At 39.1% G+C, this 14,294-nt stretch overlaps 1 protein-coding gene and 1 long non-coding RNA gene across 5 annotated transcripts in view; one reads left to right on the top strand and one right to left on the bottom strand.

Moving 5' to 3' along the window:
- The window catches only part of COL15A1 (collagen type XV alpha 1 chain), a 115,303-nt gene extending 112,477 nt beyond the window's left edge, over nucleotides 1-2,826 (top strand). For all 4 annotated transcript variants that reach the window (XM_005525231.3, XM_014254534.2, XM_014254533.2 and 1 more), the window contains 2 exons: nucleotides 492-607; nucleotides 947-2,826. In XM_005525231.3, the coding sequence (XP_005525288.3) occupies nucleotides 492-607; nucleotides 947-1,163 (333 nt within the window). In that variant the 3' untranslated portion in view covers nucleotides 1,164-2,826. The remainder of the gene's footprint in view (nucleotides 1-491; nucleotides 608-946) is intronic.
- LOC106628295 (uncharacterized) lies at nucleotides 1,221-3,651 on the bottom strand. Its single transcript, XR_001331618.2, has 2 exons — nucleotides 2,820-3,651; nucleotides 1,221-2,572 (listed from the first exon to the last, which is right to left on the bottom strand). It is a non-coding gene; the product is annotated as an uncharacterized LOC106628295 (long non-coding RNA).
- Between the last annotated feature and the right edge of the window lie 10,643 nt (nucleotides 3,652-14,294).

Raw genomic sequence — 14,294 nt, 5'->3', positions numbered from 1 at the left:
TTGTGAAGACAATATTGTTTCAACTTTGACTGGAGAAACTCAAAAGCAGTTTGAGAGGAAGCCAAATGCAAAGGTTTTGCTCTGACTGTTTGCAACACTTTCCACAAAACTGTGACCTTAACGGAAGTCGCAATACAAGTTGTGTCTATATTTTCTCTACAGCTACAGTAGTTATAAGCAATTTTTCAAACAATGCCTTAGGAGGAAAAGGACAGGGGATGATCAAGCTGAAATTTTGGAGTGACAACAGAACAGAGAGACAACTTTGAGGCAAAGGCATGGACCAGACCAGCTGTTTGCATAGAGATGACAGATGAGACAAGTTTGTTCAGGAGCATTATGCAAAAACTGATGTGAAAGATGAAATCACAAGTGTCCTTAAATGCAGACAAAATTTTCAATTTACAGATAAGTCTATAAAGGTAGACTTAGGATTTGATGTAGATTTGGGATTTGTTTTGTTTGTAAAAGTGGCTTTGAAATTTTAACAGGGAGAAACCCTTTTCAGTAGCTGGGAATCTATATTTGATGGAAATGGTGGACAATTCAACATTCATGTCCCAATATACTCATTTGATGGGAGGAATGTCATGACTGATTCATCTTGGTGAGTTGACATTACCATTTATGTTTTATATGTTACATGCAAGGGGGGTTGTTTTTTCTACTTCTACCAGATAGTAATAGAAATAGCAGCAGTATCCTGGAGTACTAGACATGTGATAAAAATTTCTCACTTTCTTTATGCCATTTTTCTTTGCCTTTTCTGATAGTCTAGAAATGGGTTATCAGGTTGTCTTCTCCTTTTTTCCTCTCCTTTCTGTCTTCATCTTTACCTAAGCACTCAGCTTCAAGCACAAGGAATGCAAATCACCACACACTGTGTGCAGTTGAATAAAGCAAAAGAGACTTTTCCAGTAAATAACTTCTTAATGTTACCTTTCAGGCCTCAAAAAATAATATGGCATGGTTCAACTGCAAATGGGATCCGACTGGTTAGCAACTACTGTGAAGCCTGGCACACAGCTGATATGGGAGCTATGGGACAAGCATCACCTCTGAACACAGGGAAACTTCTTGACCAGAAAGTATATAGCTGTAATAATTTGTTTATTGTTCTCTGTATTGAAAACAGTTTTGTGCCTGATCCCCAAGGAAAATAATTCACCTGCTGCACATATGAATATTCCATTTGATGACAGAAAAAGCTGACACTGAAATTTCATTTGTAATGATGTAAATATTTTAATTTTTGTAATTGCACGTTTCAGGAAAAATAATTGACAAAGAAAACATACCTCAAAACAAACCACATTCCAGTTAGGTGGAACATCCAGTGCACACATGACTGGCATAAAGCCCTTCCTTCCACTTGAACCCCATGCGGTTCAAAGCCTGCCAGCAGTTAACTCATGTTCTTCTGCCTGAGCTGGAGGTCACCTAAGGGCACAAGCCAAGTGTGGTCTGTGAGGAAGATCCAGTAGCCTGCCTCGTAAGCAGTGTGGCTCAGCAGGGCTGCTGCTGCTTCACAGCTGAGAAGCTGCATGCTCCGTGCTCTCCTTTTCACTTGCATAGATTTTGGATGCCCAAGGCACCGTTCATATATACTCATATATACATCGAATACCGGGAGGCCTTACAGAGCTTGCATTTGCAAAACAAAGCTTTAAGAACAAAGGTACTCTCCTCCTCTGAGTTTTGGTGGAAGCCGAGTACCTGACTCCTCTAAGTTTGTACAGATCTCAGCCTGGTGCTTACACAGAAATATAGCAGCTCCCACACCTTATCTCAGCTTTTCTCTTTGCAGATTCTAGGCATAGGACTTTATGCAGGAGGAGTGAATTTCACATTGACAAAATCTGGTCTTTATTTTGGTGCTATTGTTACCAGGAAACCTGAAAGCAATGTTAATAGAAAACATCCTGTTTAACTGGTAGAACTGAACAAAGCAAATGCAGACAAATGAACCATCTGACCTTTATTTATTTCATTGCATATTAGAGGAAGTCATTTCCTTTTGTGTCAGACTGACGAATGAAATATGTCTGTCATGGTTTCTTTAAAATAGGTTCTACACATTGTTATCACACTAAGTTATATGTAAAGTGATTTTCCTTTTTGTGAATTTACCCTTCTGGCATTCACATAATTAAAGAACTGTTCATATAAAATAACTGCAACAATTATAGGAATGATTGGGAAATTGTAATATTCTTCACTACCAGTAACACCATAACATCTGAAGTCTTTTGCTGATATATTTGTCTACTACATACTTTAAACAACATATTTACTTACGTTTTATCAGGCAGTGACTATGGAGGTCAAGCTCCACATTATCATTTTTTTTAAGATTTAAACGAGAATCCCTATTGGAAATACATGTTCACTTGCTGACAAATAGAGTATTAAATAACCAGACAGCTTTTGTTAACAGACAAAAGCAAATTACACTTACAATACTGAAATGATGTAATTATGTAACTAAATATTTTGAAATCCAGCTTTATTTTTCCAATTGATTATAAAAGCTTATTTCCCAGGGTCAGCTGAATGATATCTTCATTTTTTTCTGAAAAGCAAAAAATGTAAATGACTCCATTATTACAACATGGCAATAAGGCAAAAGCCATTTGTATTATGTTTAAAGTGTATGCATAACAATTCACTGCACTCATTTATAGTCGACTTTCCTAAAATACTGAGCCACTTTTGTGCCAAATTCCTCCAGTTCACAGAGCTGGAAGACTTATTTATGTACAGCAGGGTTTCGCTCTGAGTCACAGAAGGATCAAGGGGGGAAAATAAAGTGCTTTTACCTGCTTCAAGCAGGAACCATCTACTTTCAATCCTTTACGGGCCAGTGGGGTCTCTGCTTGCAGCCACTCATCCACATCAGTCCCTGCTCTGCCTCTCCTGAACTCCAGCAGCACTCAGGGAGCTGGCTGTCCCTTTGCCTGGAATTGCAGTGACGAGAGGTGTCAGGGTCATGGAATCACACATAAGAGCTCTGTGAAGGGGGATGAGAGAAGACTAATAAAAACATGCAGGTTTTAGGAGATACTGAACTAGAGTTTAAGTTGGGTCCAGCAAAATGCATCCAGAGATCTTTGTGCCAGTCCTTTCACAGAGCTAACCCATCTCTGTATCCTGAACAGAGCATAGCAGGGAACTGAAATGGCTAAGCACCATCAATAAGCTGCTAAAAAACTCTCCATGTTTGCTTCCCACCTCTAACATTAATCTGCAGGCTGCAGCAATTTATTGTACACCCTTTAACTGAATAGAGAGCACGAGCTGTGCGCCACCTGGGCTGCTGTGGTGCTGAGTTCGCAGGCTTGCTCACACACCAAGGGAGACAGCTTTACCAGAGAATGGCATGAGACCTGTTAGAAAGGTGATGTTTCCCTTGGGGAAAACAACAACAACAACAACAACAACAACACATGCTTTTTTCCAAAGCCACTGATGTTCTTTAGATTCCCTAATATAATTGAAAAGAAAAAATAATATTCATCAAGGATAACAGAGAAAACAAATTAACCCAGTACTTAAGAATAAATTAGCTTTTTATATCAAAGGAGAGTATTTTTTTCAGCACTGTTACAACACGAAGTTTCAGCTGCACTTGAGGAAGAGCCTCTGCTAATTCAGGTAAGAAACTATGTTATAAGGCAAAGCAATCACCAAGAGAACATTAGAGCAAGATGGAGAACAGTAGCTGCACAAGAAATCAATGTAGCAGTCTGAATTCTACTGAATTGTGAACACCCCAAAATCCTGATCTGGACCACTGGTTTTGTTAGGGGTAGGTAATCAGCAGGCAGGTCTTTTGTCCTTCTCAGTTCAGGGATCTTTTCTCTGGGCAATGACAAACCACATCATGTTACCATCTAGCATCAGTAGCGTGCTGCTCTGCCCAGAAGAACTGCAGTGAGAAGAGCAGTTTCTCCTCCCTTTCCTGCTATAATCAAGCCAAACCTGTGAGTTTCTGCAGCGCAGCATATACATCTCAAAGGACTGACAATTAACAAAACTCATTTTGGTGTAACCAAAGACTGCCAGCCTTGCTTCTGAGCTGTGAAGTGAAAGAAGAAAGAATGACTTGCAGTATGTCCTGCCTGGAAGATTCCACAGTTCCTCTTCTTTGGCACTGAGATTTAGATATTACTTCTGCTTTATTACTTGCAAGTCTTGTTTTCACTCCAATACTGTCCTGGAGAAGAGTGCCTGTCTTCTAGCTTTTTAAAAAATTAGATGCTAGAATTGCAATTTCATTTTGGCGTTCAAGTACTGGGATTAATGCCACGCATGCATCTTAAAAAACCATCTGATTGGGGTTTGGCTTTTATTTGCTGGTCTGATACATAGTTTGAGCCTGCAGTCTAACAGTTCCCCCCTGCTGTCTCTCCTTTATGCTTCAACAGTAGCTGCCCAGAGACAGAAATATTTCTAGATGAACATCTACTTAACTACTTTGATACTTTAACCTGAACCTGGCCTCCCTCTTTTAATCAGTCAGAGGGCGGCTATTTGCTGCATCTTAAAAGGCCTATTCTGCACCTTGGTGCAATTCCCACTGTTACCAGTTGATCTAAAATATTTCCTACCATTTTCCCTTCTCCTGTATCCACATGAAAAAAATAAAATGAAACACCATAAGGCCACCCTGTTCTACTCCTAAAGTTCCTAATTAATGGCTCTATGCACACACAGCCTAACCTGGAGATGCACCCAGAGTGGATGTCTCAGCTCCAGAAATACTAGATTTCACATAGGAGAGAGGGAACACAAAGTTGAAACATCACTTCATCCTGTGTGGGCTAGAGAGAGAGAGTAGTGGAATTACAGACAGCACAGCCTGTGGGAATTTCGACACTGTGCCAGTTTGCCTGGGGTAGAGTTCGTTTTCTTCACAGTAGCTGGTATGGGGCTGTGTTTTTGCTGTGTGCTGACAACGGTGTTGTTAACACAGAGATGTTTTTGTTCTTGCTGATCAGGGCTTACATAGAGCCAAGGCCTTTTCTGCCTCTCACCAGCGAGGCAGCGGGGAGTGCACAAGAAGTTGAGAGTGGACGCAGCTGGGACAGCTCACCACAGGGATATCCCATATCATATAGCATTGTGCTCAGCATATAAAATGGGAGGAAGAAATAGGAAAGGGGAATAATGCCAGTGATGGCATTTTTAACCCCAGTCACCATTCCATTCCAGCCCTGATCTCCTGGGTATGGCTTAACAGAGCCCAAAAAAATGGGAGAAGCAGTGAATTAATTCCTTGTTTTGCTTTGCTTTTGTGTGTGTTTTTTGTTTTACCTATCAAACCCAACCCATGAATTTTCTCACCTTTACTCTTCCAGTTCTCTCCCCCATGCCACCCTGAGGGAAGTAAGCAAGCAGCTGTGTGGGTCTGAGTTGTCAGTCTGGATTAAGCCACAGTATACTATGAAATAATTTCAGCATCACACCCTGGTGTTGGTCAGAAGTAACTTACAACCTTCCCTCAGCCTGTCTCAGGGATACTAGTAATGCTACAACAGAAAAGGGGGAGACAATATTGTTGGACCTTATAAGAAGTACCTAAGATCACATTCAAATTCAAGCCAGAACGATGATGACATTGCCTCTGCAGGAAAGATACATTTTGAATTGTGCATTTTGAGTGTGTTCACATGAATAGCAATATAATAACTGTTTTCCACAGGTCAGTACCAATACCACCTCACAGGTGTTTTGTTTGACCTTTCTTGGTTCCAGACATACTCATTGAGGTCCTAGCCATAATGATGGCTTGTAATTGAAAAACATTATCTCCCCACTGAGTTAAATGGATTGGTTTTAACACCCAAAACAATTATTTGCCAGTATTTAGCTTTGCTCTACAGTTAAATATTTGCACATTTCAAGCCTCAAGGTTTCAACTGAGGCTAGTCTCATCCCCAAGGCTACCACTGCACTAGAAAATTATCATAGTCAAGGTAGAGCTATTAGCAGAAATACCACATCTGACTGATGGCTGAACTGTTCCCTGACACAGATCTGGTCAGTGCCATTTGTAACCCTTCCAACCACTTCTTTAGGGGATGATTTGCAGGGACAGCATGTGCCAAGAACTACTCTTGTGGATAGTTTGAAAGAGCCACCCTATTTTGGAACAGAAAGATTTAATTGTACTCACAGGTGCTTAAGCACTGTGCCTAGTCTCAGGCCTAACTGGAGCCCTCAACCCACTGAAAGCCTGTAAAGGGAGAGCAGGACAGGCATGTCTGATGCCCACAGAAAACACATCAATGGTTCTTTATGTCTTTTTACCAAACTTAATTATATACATTTCTCTTGCAAACATTCTCCATTCATGTAAACCCCAAGTCCAGACTGTGTTCATTCAGGGCACCCCCTAAAGCCATCATTGTCCTACACAAACGCCCTCAAGCTCTATTTAGATATATTGTGCCATTCCATTTTCCTCACCTCTTTCAACACTGATGAGCACATTGGTTAGAGCGTGGATTGACTGTTCACAGAGCCGGGATGTTTCAAACACCTGAGAATTAAAGGCTACTTGTACAGCCATCCTGTACAACTGATAGCTACCACCATGATGCTTTCATTGGCAAACAGGACAACACAAGACATTTGTTTTCCTGCTTTACCCCAGCTGGTGGATCAGCCTCCATGTTTGTGTGTGCAGCCTGCTTGTTAGGAGGACTGAACAGCTTCTGATTCCAGCATCCTCTCAGTGACTTTTCAGAGTCTAGAGGTGTGCTTAGGTTCACCTGAGACACCAAACATGAATTCCTAGAATCATCCCACCACCCTTTCAGCCAGCCTACGAGAAGCCTCCTTGATACTTTGAAATGTGAGACTGCATCCCTTGATCCTACACTATATTAGGGTAGCGGTGTGTTTGAACTCCTGTGCTAAATTCTTATTGTGATGTTGACCAAAACCAAGCCCAAAGTCAAATTACATTTCCCTTTTTCAGCTGAGTGAATTGGAAATTGTTCATCAGCTTCATCAAAGCAATTTCCAGTTTGTTGATCCCATTATTTTGAAGACCATGTTTCCTTCCAAGAAGGTATAACCCAGTGGGCTCTGAATCTTCACAAGTCCCTGGGTTTGGGAAGTCCCTAGGTGTCCCTAGGTGTCCTGGGTACATCTGTGAAGAAGTTATTTCAGGAGTATTCACTACTGTATTTCTTTGCCATTGGTTCTACCTACAGAGTAAGAAACTGACTTGATCTCAGCAGCTTTTTCCCACCCTACTACTTGGCAAAGTTTCTCTATCATTATAGCAAAGCTGTTCTTAAACCACAAATTTATCTTGGGCATTTTCTGTTCTTGATCTCAAACATCCAGGATTTGGAAGTAGTCTATATCAGGAAGACACATGAATTTTGACATCATACACTCACAAGCCAAGGTCTTTTAAACAGATCCTGAGACTGTTTGCCTCTTTTGCTGAGATATTCAGAGCCAAAACCAATGTACAGAAGCTAGCTGGCTCAAGAGTTTGGAGGAGCATGCTAAAATTTGCTATGGCAGAGATGATCTGAGTAATTAAAGCATATACCACTGACACAGTTTAGACTTTGAGGGGTGTTATTTAAAAAGGTTTTCATCATGTAGAACTCCCATCTCGATCTCCATTTTCATCCAAATAAAGCTTACAGAAATTCAAAAGAGCAGACGTAGAACTGCCATTTTTGCAAAGACTTAAAATCCAGACAAAACTGATGCTATGTATTAATCCACCTGAATCAGAAATGGACATAGAGACAGCTATTCAAAAGTTTAAAAAAAAACACAACTTATTAAAAGCCAGAATTCATCAAGACTCACAGTTAAATGTTTATTCACTATCTCTCTCCTCACTTTACTGTAGCTTGATATGTCTTAGAACAGTAGAATAATTTGGATTGGAAACAGTTTCAGAAGGTCATCTAATCCAACTCCCTGCTCAAAGTACAGCTAAGCTAACTTCAAAGCTCGATCTTCTCAAATTGCAGGCAACCAAACTGAAGGTGCAGCAGTGTGCTCAGATATCTACACCTCCAATTTAAGAAGGCAAGAAGTCGGTATGATGTGCCATGATTCTTTTCTGTTAGGTCAGGAAAGTGTCCAGCTGATGGATAGAGGTAATTGGCACCAAAGTCAGAATAAATCTGTGGCCTGGGCCCCACAAAATTTATCTCCTGATTGAAGATCTTTGTTCTGACAAAGAAAAGGCTGGGGGAGAGAAGCAAGATAAGTTAGCAGCATCTAACTCAGTCACCTCCTCATGTGAATGTTTGTGTTTTTTTTAAAGAAAGTCAACTCTCCCAGCCTAGCTATTGATGATATATCAGAGGACACTGCAAGCCTTGGGAACACATGAGCAAAGTCCTATTCTCAACTGAGTGCTATACAATGGCAGGTAATAAAGTACTCATTCTGTCAAAGTTACTGAATCACAGTATCCTTCTCACAAAACCCCAATTGCTCATCACCAGGATAAAAGCTCAGGAAAACTGATGAATTATCTAGATGATACATCTAGTAACTGATGAATTATCTAGAGGAGGGATCAAGATAGTCACAGCTGTGTCCTGTTGTACTGGTACAGTGAGTAAAACATGAGGTGACAAGGGAGCAGGATAGGATAAGTCAAAAGGACTGGGAAGGAGGTATAATAATGTTCTGAAGTTGTGGTGAACTCTATGAATAAGAAGCTAGAAGGAGATATAGAATTATCTGCTCTGTATAGGTTCTATTAAAGCAAATCTGAAGGCGGTAAACAATATTGGCTACAGTCAGAGCTATAAAAGGGAGAGTGAACTAGGAGGAGATGGTTGTGAAGGGAATCCCAGTTGAATCTGATAGATGTCAAACACAGTGATGAGAAGGATTTATGTATCCATGTCCAAGATTTATGGTCCTCTAATTTCTCCTTGGCCACAGGTAAGACATCCATGGGAAACTGCTGCCATTGACACTTTAGGCTATTAAAGAGCAAGAATCTTTCTGTAGTTCATGAGCAGGAATCCAGAGCTGTTGAAGTAGCTCCAGTAGGAAAGAGCCTGAGTAGCACTCCAAATACCCTTAGTCTTGCAAATAAGGTCTTTGAGCACAAATCACTTGGGCATTAAGCCTGTATTTTCAACCAGAAAAATGTGCTAAAATGTAACAGCTCCCAGGAATACTTTTGCAGGAATACCCTGATTCTAGATTGAATCTATTAACCATGTGGAGAGATTGAAGTTTAGGCAACCTTGCTTCAAAATGTTCTCTTAATTTTTAAGTATCTCTCTATACATTGTGCAGAGAACTTAAGCACTCAACTGTAAAAAAGCTACAGTGACAAGACTTTAACTGCTTACATCTAAATCAAGTTACTTCCAACTACTGAAACCTACTTTAATCAAAGGCTGGTCAAGATAAGAAGTAGAGCAGTGATTTTTGTCTTATAAAATTAGAGCCTGCTGCAAACTTAGTCCTGGTTCATAAGCAAGAGAAGAATGAGATCACAGCCCACCTATTCCACTACTTCTGGGAAAACATGTCAGTGTCTTTCATTATTATCAGTAAAGTCCAGTGGCAGCTGTGACTGTCCCTTTCAAGCCAACTTGGAAGCATACAGAGAAGGTAACTACAGGACAAAGTTAGAACAGTACAGAACAGGACAGGAACCTGATGAGACCAAATTATTCCTTTAAAGTTTTTCATAGCAATGTTCAAATACACACTGCATTTCAGGCTCAAGTGGTTTATGCCAGTTTCCCTTTCACAGGGTTTCTTCATCATTTTGCTCACAGGAAATCAATATCCAGAGAACCAGGATTACTCATCAAGGCATGACTAAGGCATGGTGTGGCCCAAAAGAAAGGATGATCTCATGTTTGTGGCAATAGACAGTGCCCAAAGGAATGCAATTCTGTCCTTGATTCACTCATGGAGGAAAAGCTCCACATAAATAGGTCCATTTTAGAGTAGGTGACAGATAGTGTGGAATAGATCAACATGCAGTACCAGGCTAAAATAGACGAAAGACAGTTCAACCAGACACAAACACCTTTGTGTTCCATGTCCCGCATTCTTCCTTATGCCCACCATGAATCATGAAAATCATGAAACCCCACAGAGAGCACAGTACATCAAAAACACCCTGCAAACTAAAAGATACTTGTTCCATTCTGATTTTACTCTTTGATTTGGTTCCTGTGGATAAGATATGGACAAGTATCAGCAGAAGGGAGGGCACAATCCCATAGCCTCTCAGGCTTGGAGAACAGTTGCCCTACAAATACTAGGAAACATCTCTTCTTATCCAGGCTGTAAGAACAAACTAATTCTGGTTTGTTTGTGGGCCAAACCATTTCTGAGAGTTGATTCAAGTGGAAACTAAAACTGTATTTTAAAAAAGAGACCCAGATAGTCTCCAAAATGTAATATTTACACACCCCTTTGACCTTCAGCAAAGTTCTGAAAAAAATCCTGGAAAAAGACAAAGCATTCAGCTTCTCAAGAAAATCTGGACTTCTCATGGTTTCAACTACAGTTACAAAAGAAGTAACCTCCCCTATAAAACTAAACAGCAACAGAATGATACACAGATATACTCTAGTCTTTTGCCCTACTGAATTTTGAACATTATTTGGCTTTTCATTTTATGTCTTGTAATACAATCATTAATTTTGGAAAATTAGTCTCATGACCAGTTAGTTGAACAAAAATTATCTCCTTGCCAAAGAGGGCTTTTTCTTTCCCATCTTTTACTCTTCTTTTGATCAAATAAATATATATACCTACTACCATCATCTCCTATATTTTGTTGGCAGAATAATCCAGTGTTGTGATGGACATGTTCCTGATCTTAATTTAAAATGCACTCTCATTTGGGTTTTTTTCTCCTTAATAATATCCTGTCTTTAAATTAGGAATGCATTTCTCTTGTTTATTTGGAAATGATTGCCTTTAAATACCACTTGCAACAGGCAGTTGTGTTGTGCAGGTGTGATGAAAGTATTTTTGCCACTGCTATTGCAGAAGTTCTAGGATATTTATCTAGAACCTTAATTTAATATGCTTAAATTCTCAAGAGAGACAGCTTCTTCAGCAATCTAGTATCCAGACTAAGATTTCTTGGGTAAAAGTCAGCCTTTGGAATTACACTCAAGGGATATGGCTGATGGAAAATGACTGCTGTAATAGAGAAACAGAATTCTGAGAAACAGAATGAAGTAATTGTTATTTGCAACCAGAAAAATGTTGTTCAGGAGAATTCCCATGCTAATTCAGACCTGAAAGCAGCATAAATTATTATTTTTATATAGGTCCAGTGTCAAAAGTCTTCCCTCTTAATAATGTCACTTAGAAATGTAGAAATAACCAAAGACTTACACAATCTCTAAACTGCATATTCTTGGAAAAAAGTTAGAAACTTAATAGCTCAAGAACTGATAAAGAATGAAGTTCTACAAATTATTTTCACCATCTTTCTCCTCAATGCATAATTTGCCATTTTATTCAAATAGATCTTTAGCCTATTATTTTATTCTTCAGTTTTTAATCCTGAGCAGGTACAAACTCCATTACCTGATTTAAAGGAAAAAGCACCTTTTTAGAACACATTACAAAAAATCTGCACACAATTTTCTTGGGACTGTTCAAGGTACAGCACCTTTAGAATGAACTCTAGCTATTGATTGCAAATGAAAGTAAGTGAAAACTTACAGAAAATATTGCTTAGAGAGACTACAACAACAGGATTTTCAAACAACATTGTATAATCTGAACTGTGATAGAAAGTTTAATGCTATTACCTCAACCAACCTACAGCCACATGCACTGAAGAATGAGAGTGGATGGGGAATACATATTAAGTCTAGAAAAGCTGCAGCAAAACAAGAAGTTCCTATAGCATGTGATAGAAGAACCTCTCTCTTCTCTCATTTGCTGTTTGCAGGGTTAGTAAATCAGTGTCAGGAACTAAATATTATTTTATGAATTTTAATTAATTAATTAAATGTTATTTTCTTATCTCTTTTTATTTTATTTTTATTGTGAGTTTAAACTCTACTGAACAAAATGTTGTTTTAGCAACAAAGTGGAAGTTTTATTAAAAACCTTGATTTTAAAAATTTTTTTAAGGAGAACTGATGTTTGATCCAAGTTGTGATCTAGATCCCCAGATCTAATTTTGAGGTCTGAGCTATTTATCATCACAATTCCCACTTCCTACTCTAAGAAATTTCTTGTCTGCTACGAGCCTTTATTCCATGGAAGAAGAAATCAAGCTTGTCAAGCCCAGAGGATGCCTGCCTGCTAATGGGTACACAGAGAATTAAGATGGGAAAACCTCATGATCTGTGCATTGCCAGAAAAACATTAACTTTTGGTTGGTTACACATGCTGCTCCTTCCCCGCTCTGGGCAACACTGAGTCCAGGCTCTGGAGGAAAATTACTTTCCTTGATAAGCAGAATGATAGAAATTATTGCTTGCACCATCAAACTGGAACGAGTAGGGTCCAAGGAGGTAAAAACTGTACCTCCCCAGAAAAAGAAATGTCCATTCTTAATTAGAGGCAAGCTACTTTAACTCCTATATCCTTTGCTGTAGCTGTAGGTGAGAGGCTCCTGCCATTTCAGAATTACCAGAGTTACAGAGTTACTTCAGTCATGTAAGGCCTTCAAACAGATAATGACAAACAGTTGAAAGTAATTTCCAGACATGGTTGATGTCAGCCTTTTTGCTTCTGGCAACCACTCCCTAAGCTACCCAGTCTTCCTAGTCACTGCTGGGTAGCACTTCTTCCCTACTTTCAGCAAAAATAAGACCTCTCTGATTTTGAAGACTGAAGGGAGACTTGCAGTCAGCACTGCCCTCTTTGAATAGTTCATACCTGATTTCAAGCAAAGTTGGATCAGGACACATGTGGTAAACAAGCATGGCAACTGATGGATTCTACCAGCTAGAACAAAACACCAAGTTTAAAGGATTTAATTGTCGTCACTGAGATCTGCCTAAAGAACTTAGAACACTATGACATGTCCACAAATGCATTATCTGTGAAATAAGGTGGGTGTTAGCTGCAGGGATCAAGCAGCTGCGTGCTGATGTGGTGCATTGCTGGGCTGCCCAGCTCATAACTCTGGGATATAAAGTGTTCCACTAAAAGCAAAAAGGGCTTCATATGCCTTAAGCTTTAACTGGCCTTCAGTTAAAGGAGATGATTAACTGGGTGTTCAATAACTAAGATCTCACAGTATTTCGTTTTGGAAACATTGATGAGTCAAATCAGGCAATGTTTATAAGGGTTATAAAATGAGTAATTCTGTGTTTTTTGTAAAGCAGTGACTTCAAAAAAAGGGATTCCTTTTGCTTGTCTCTGATTTAGAAAGATCACAGATCTTTGTGAAACTTTCTGGTTTATGTACTCACAGAAACTGTACACTAACAAGCACTTTGATATTTTCTGTCCCAGTTTGAGTAAAACTGCTTGGAAAAACCAAAGACTAGGTGGGGAGAGCAATGCTGGGGTTTTTCAACAATTTATTCTGTTTTGGTAAATTTACATATTCAGTACTTTTCCTCTTGCTGAGTTCCTTGGTGAAAATAATTTGTAAATATCATGATGCACTTAATAGTTCTTACAAACAAACAAACAAACATAACTTTCACCTACTTACCACGGACAGAACACTGTAAAAATTGAAGTTTTGCAACACCTTTATTTTTTATTGCTTTAGCACTAATTGTGCATACACTGTTGGTGAAAGACTATTACTCTGATGCAGTTCCTCTTACACTGAAAGACTAGTAAAAGTTTTAGTCATCATCATTAATACTGTTTCTGATCACACCACTCACATATATTTTTACTTTAAAACCTAAAGAAAAAAGTACTTATTTGTGCCCATTTTTGGAACTAAATCAGCTTACAGTGCAAGAACATTCATATCCTAGCTCTTTCTCAAAGACTAACCTATAGAACAAATTGGTTTGTATAATTGCCTATCTCACCACTTGTCCTTTTCCAAAATATCTTTTATTTCAATGCCCTATGTACTTTCTTATTTTGTGCATGTTTTGCAGTACAGAGTTCCATTTAAAGCTTTCATGCAGTTGCAATTCTTTTGTTTTCCGTCTTCCAGAAAAGATGAGCATAAGTAGTGTTCATGCACTGACAATAATTCTTGCATAAAATAAAAGTAGCACTAGGTAAAGATTAATTATTTCTTCCTCTCTCCCTGTGGGTGCTGCATATGTGTATGACTGCCACATTCTAGTACAGAAGAAAGAAATTAATCAGTG

The sequence above is a fragment of the Pseudopodoces humilis genome, chromosome 1 (assembly GCF_049639895.1).
Source record: "Pseudopodoces humilis isolate 2021_Gansu_Grassland_sample_001 chromosome 1, ASM4963989v1, whole genome shotgun sequence".
In the NCBI taxonomy this organism is placed as follows: domain Eukaryota; kingdom Metazoa; phylum Chordata; class Aves; order Passeriformes; family Paridae; genus Pseudopodoces; species Pseudopodoces humilis.
The sequence above is the reverse complement of the archived record's forward strand: the minus strand, read 5'-3'. Positions and strand labels throughout refer to the sequence as shown.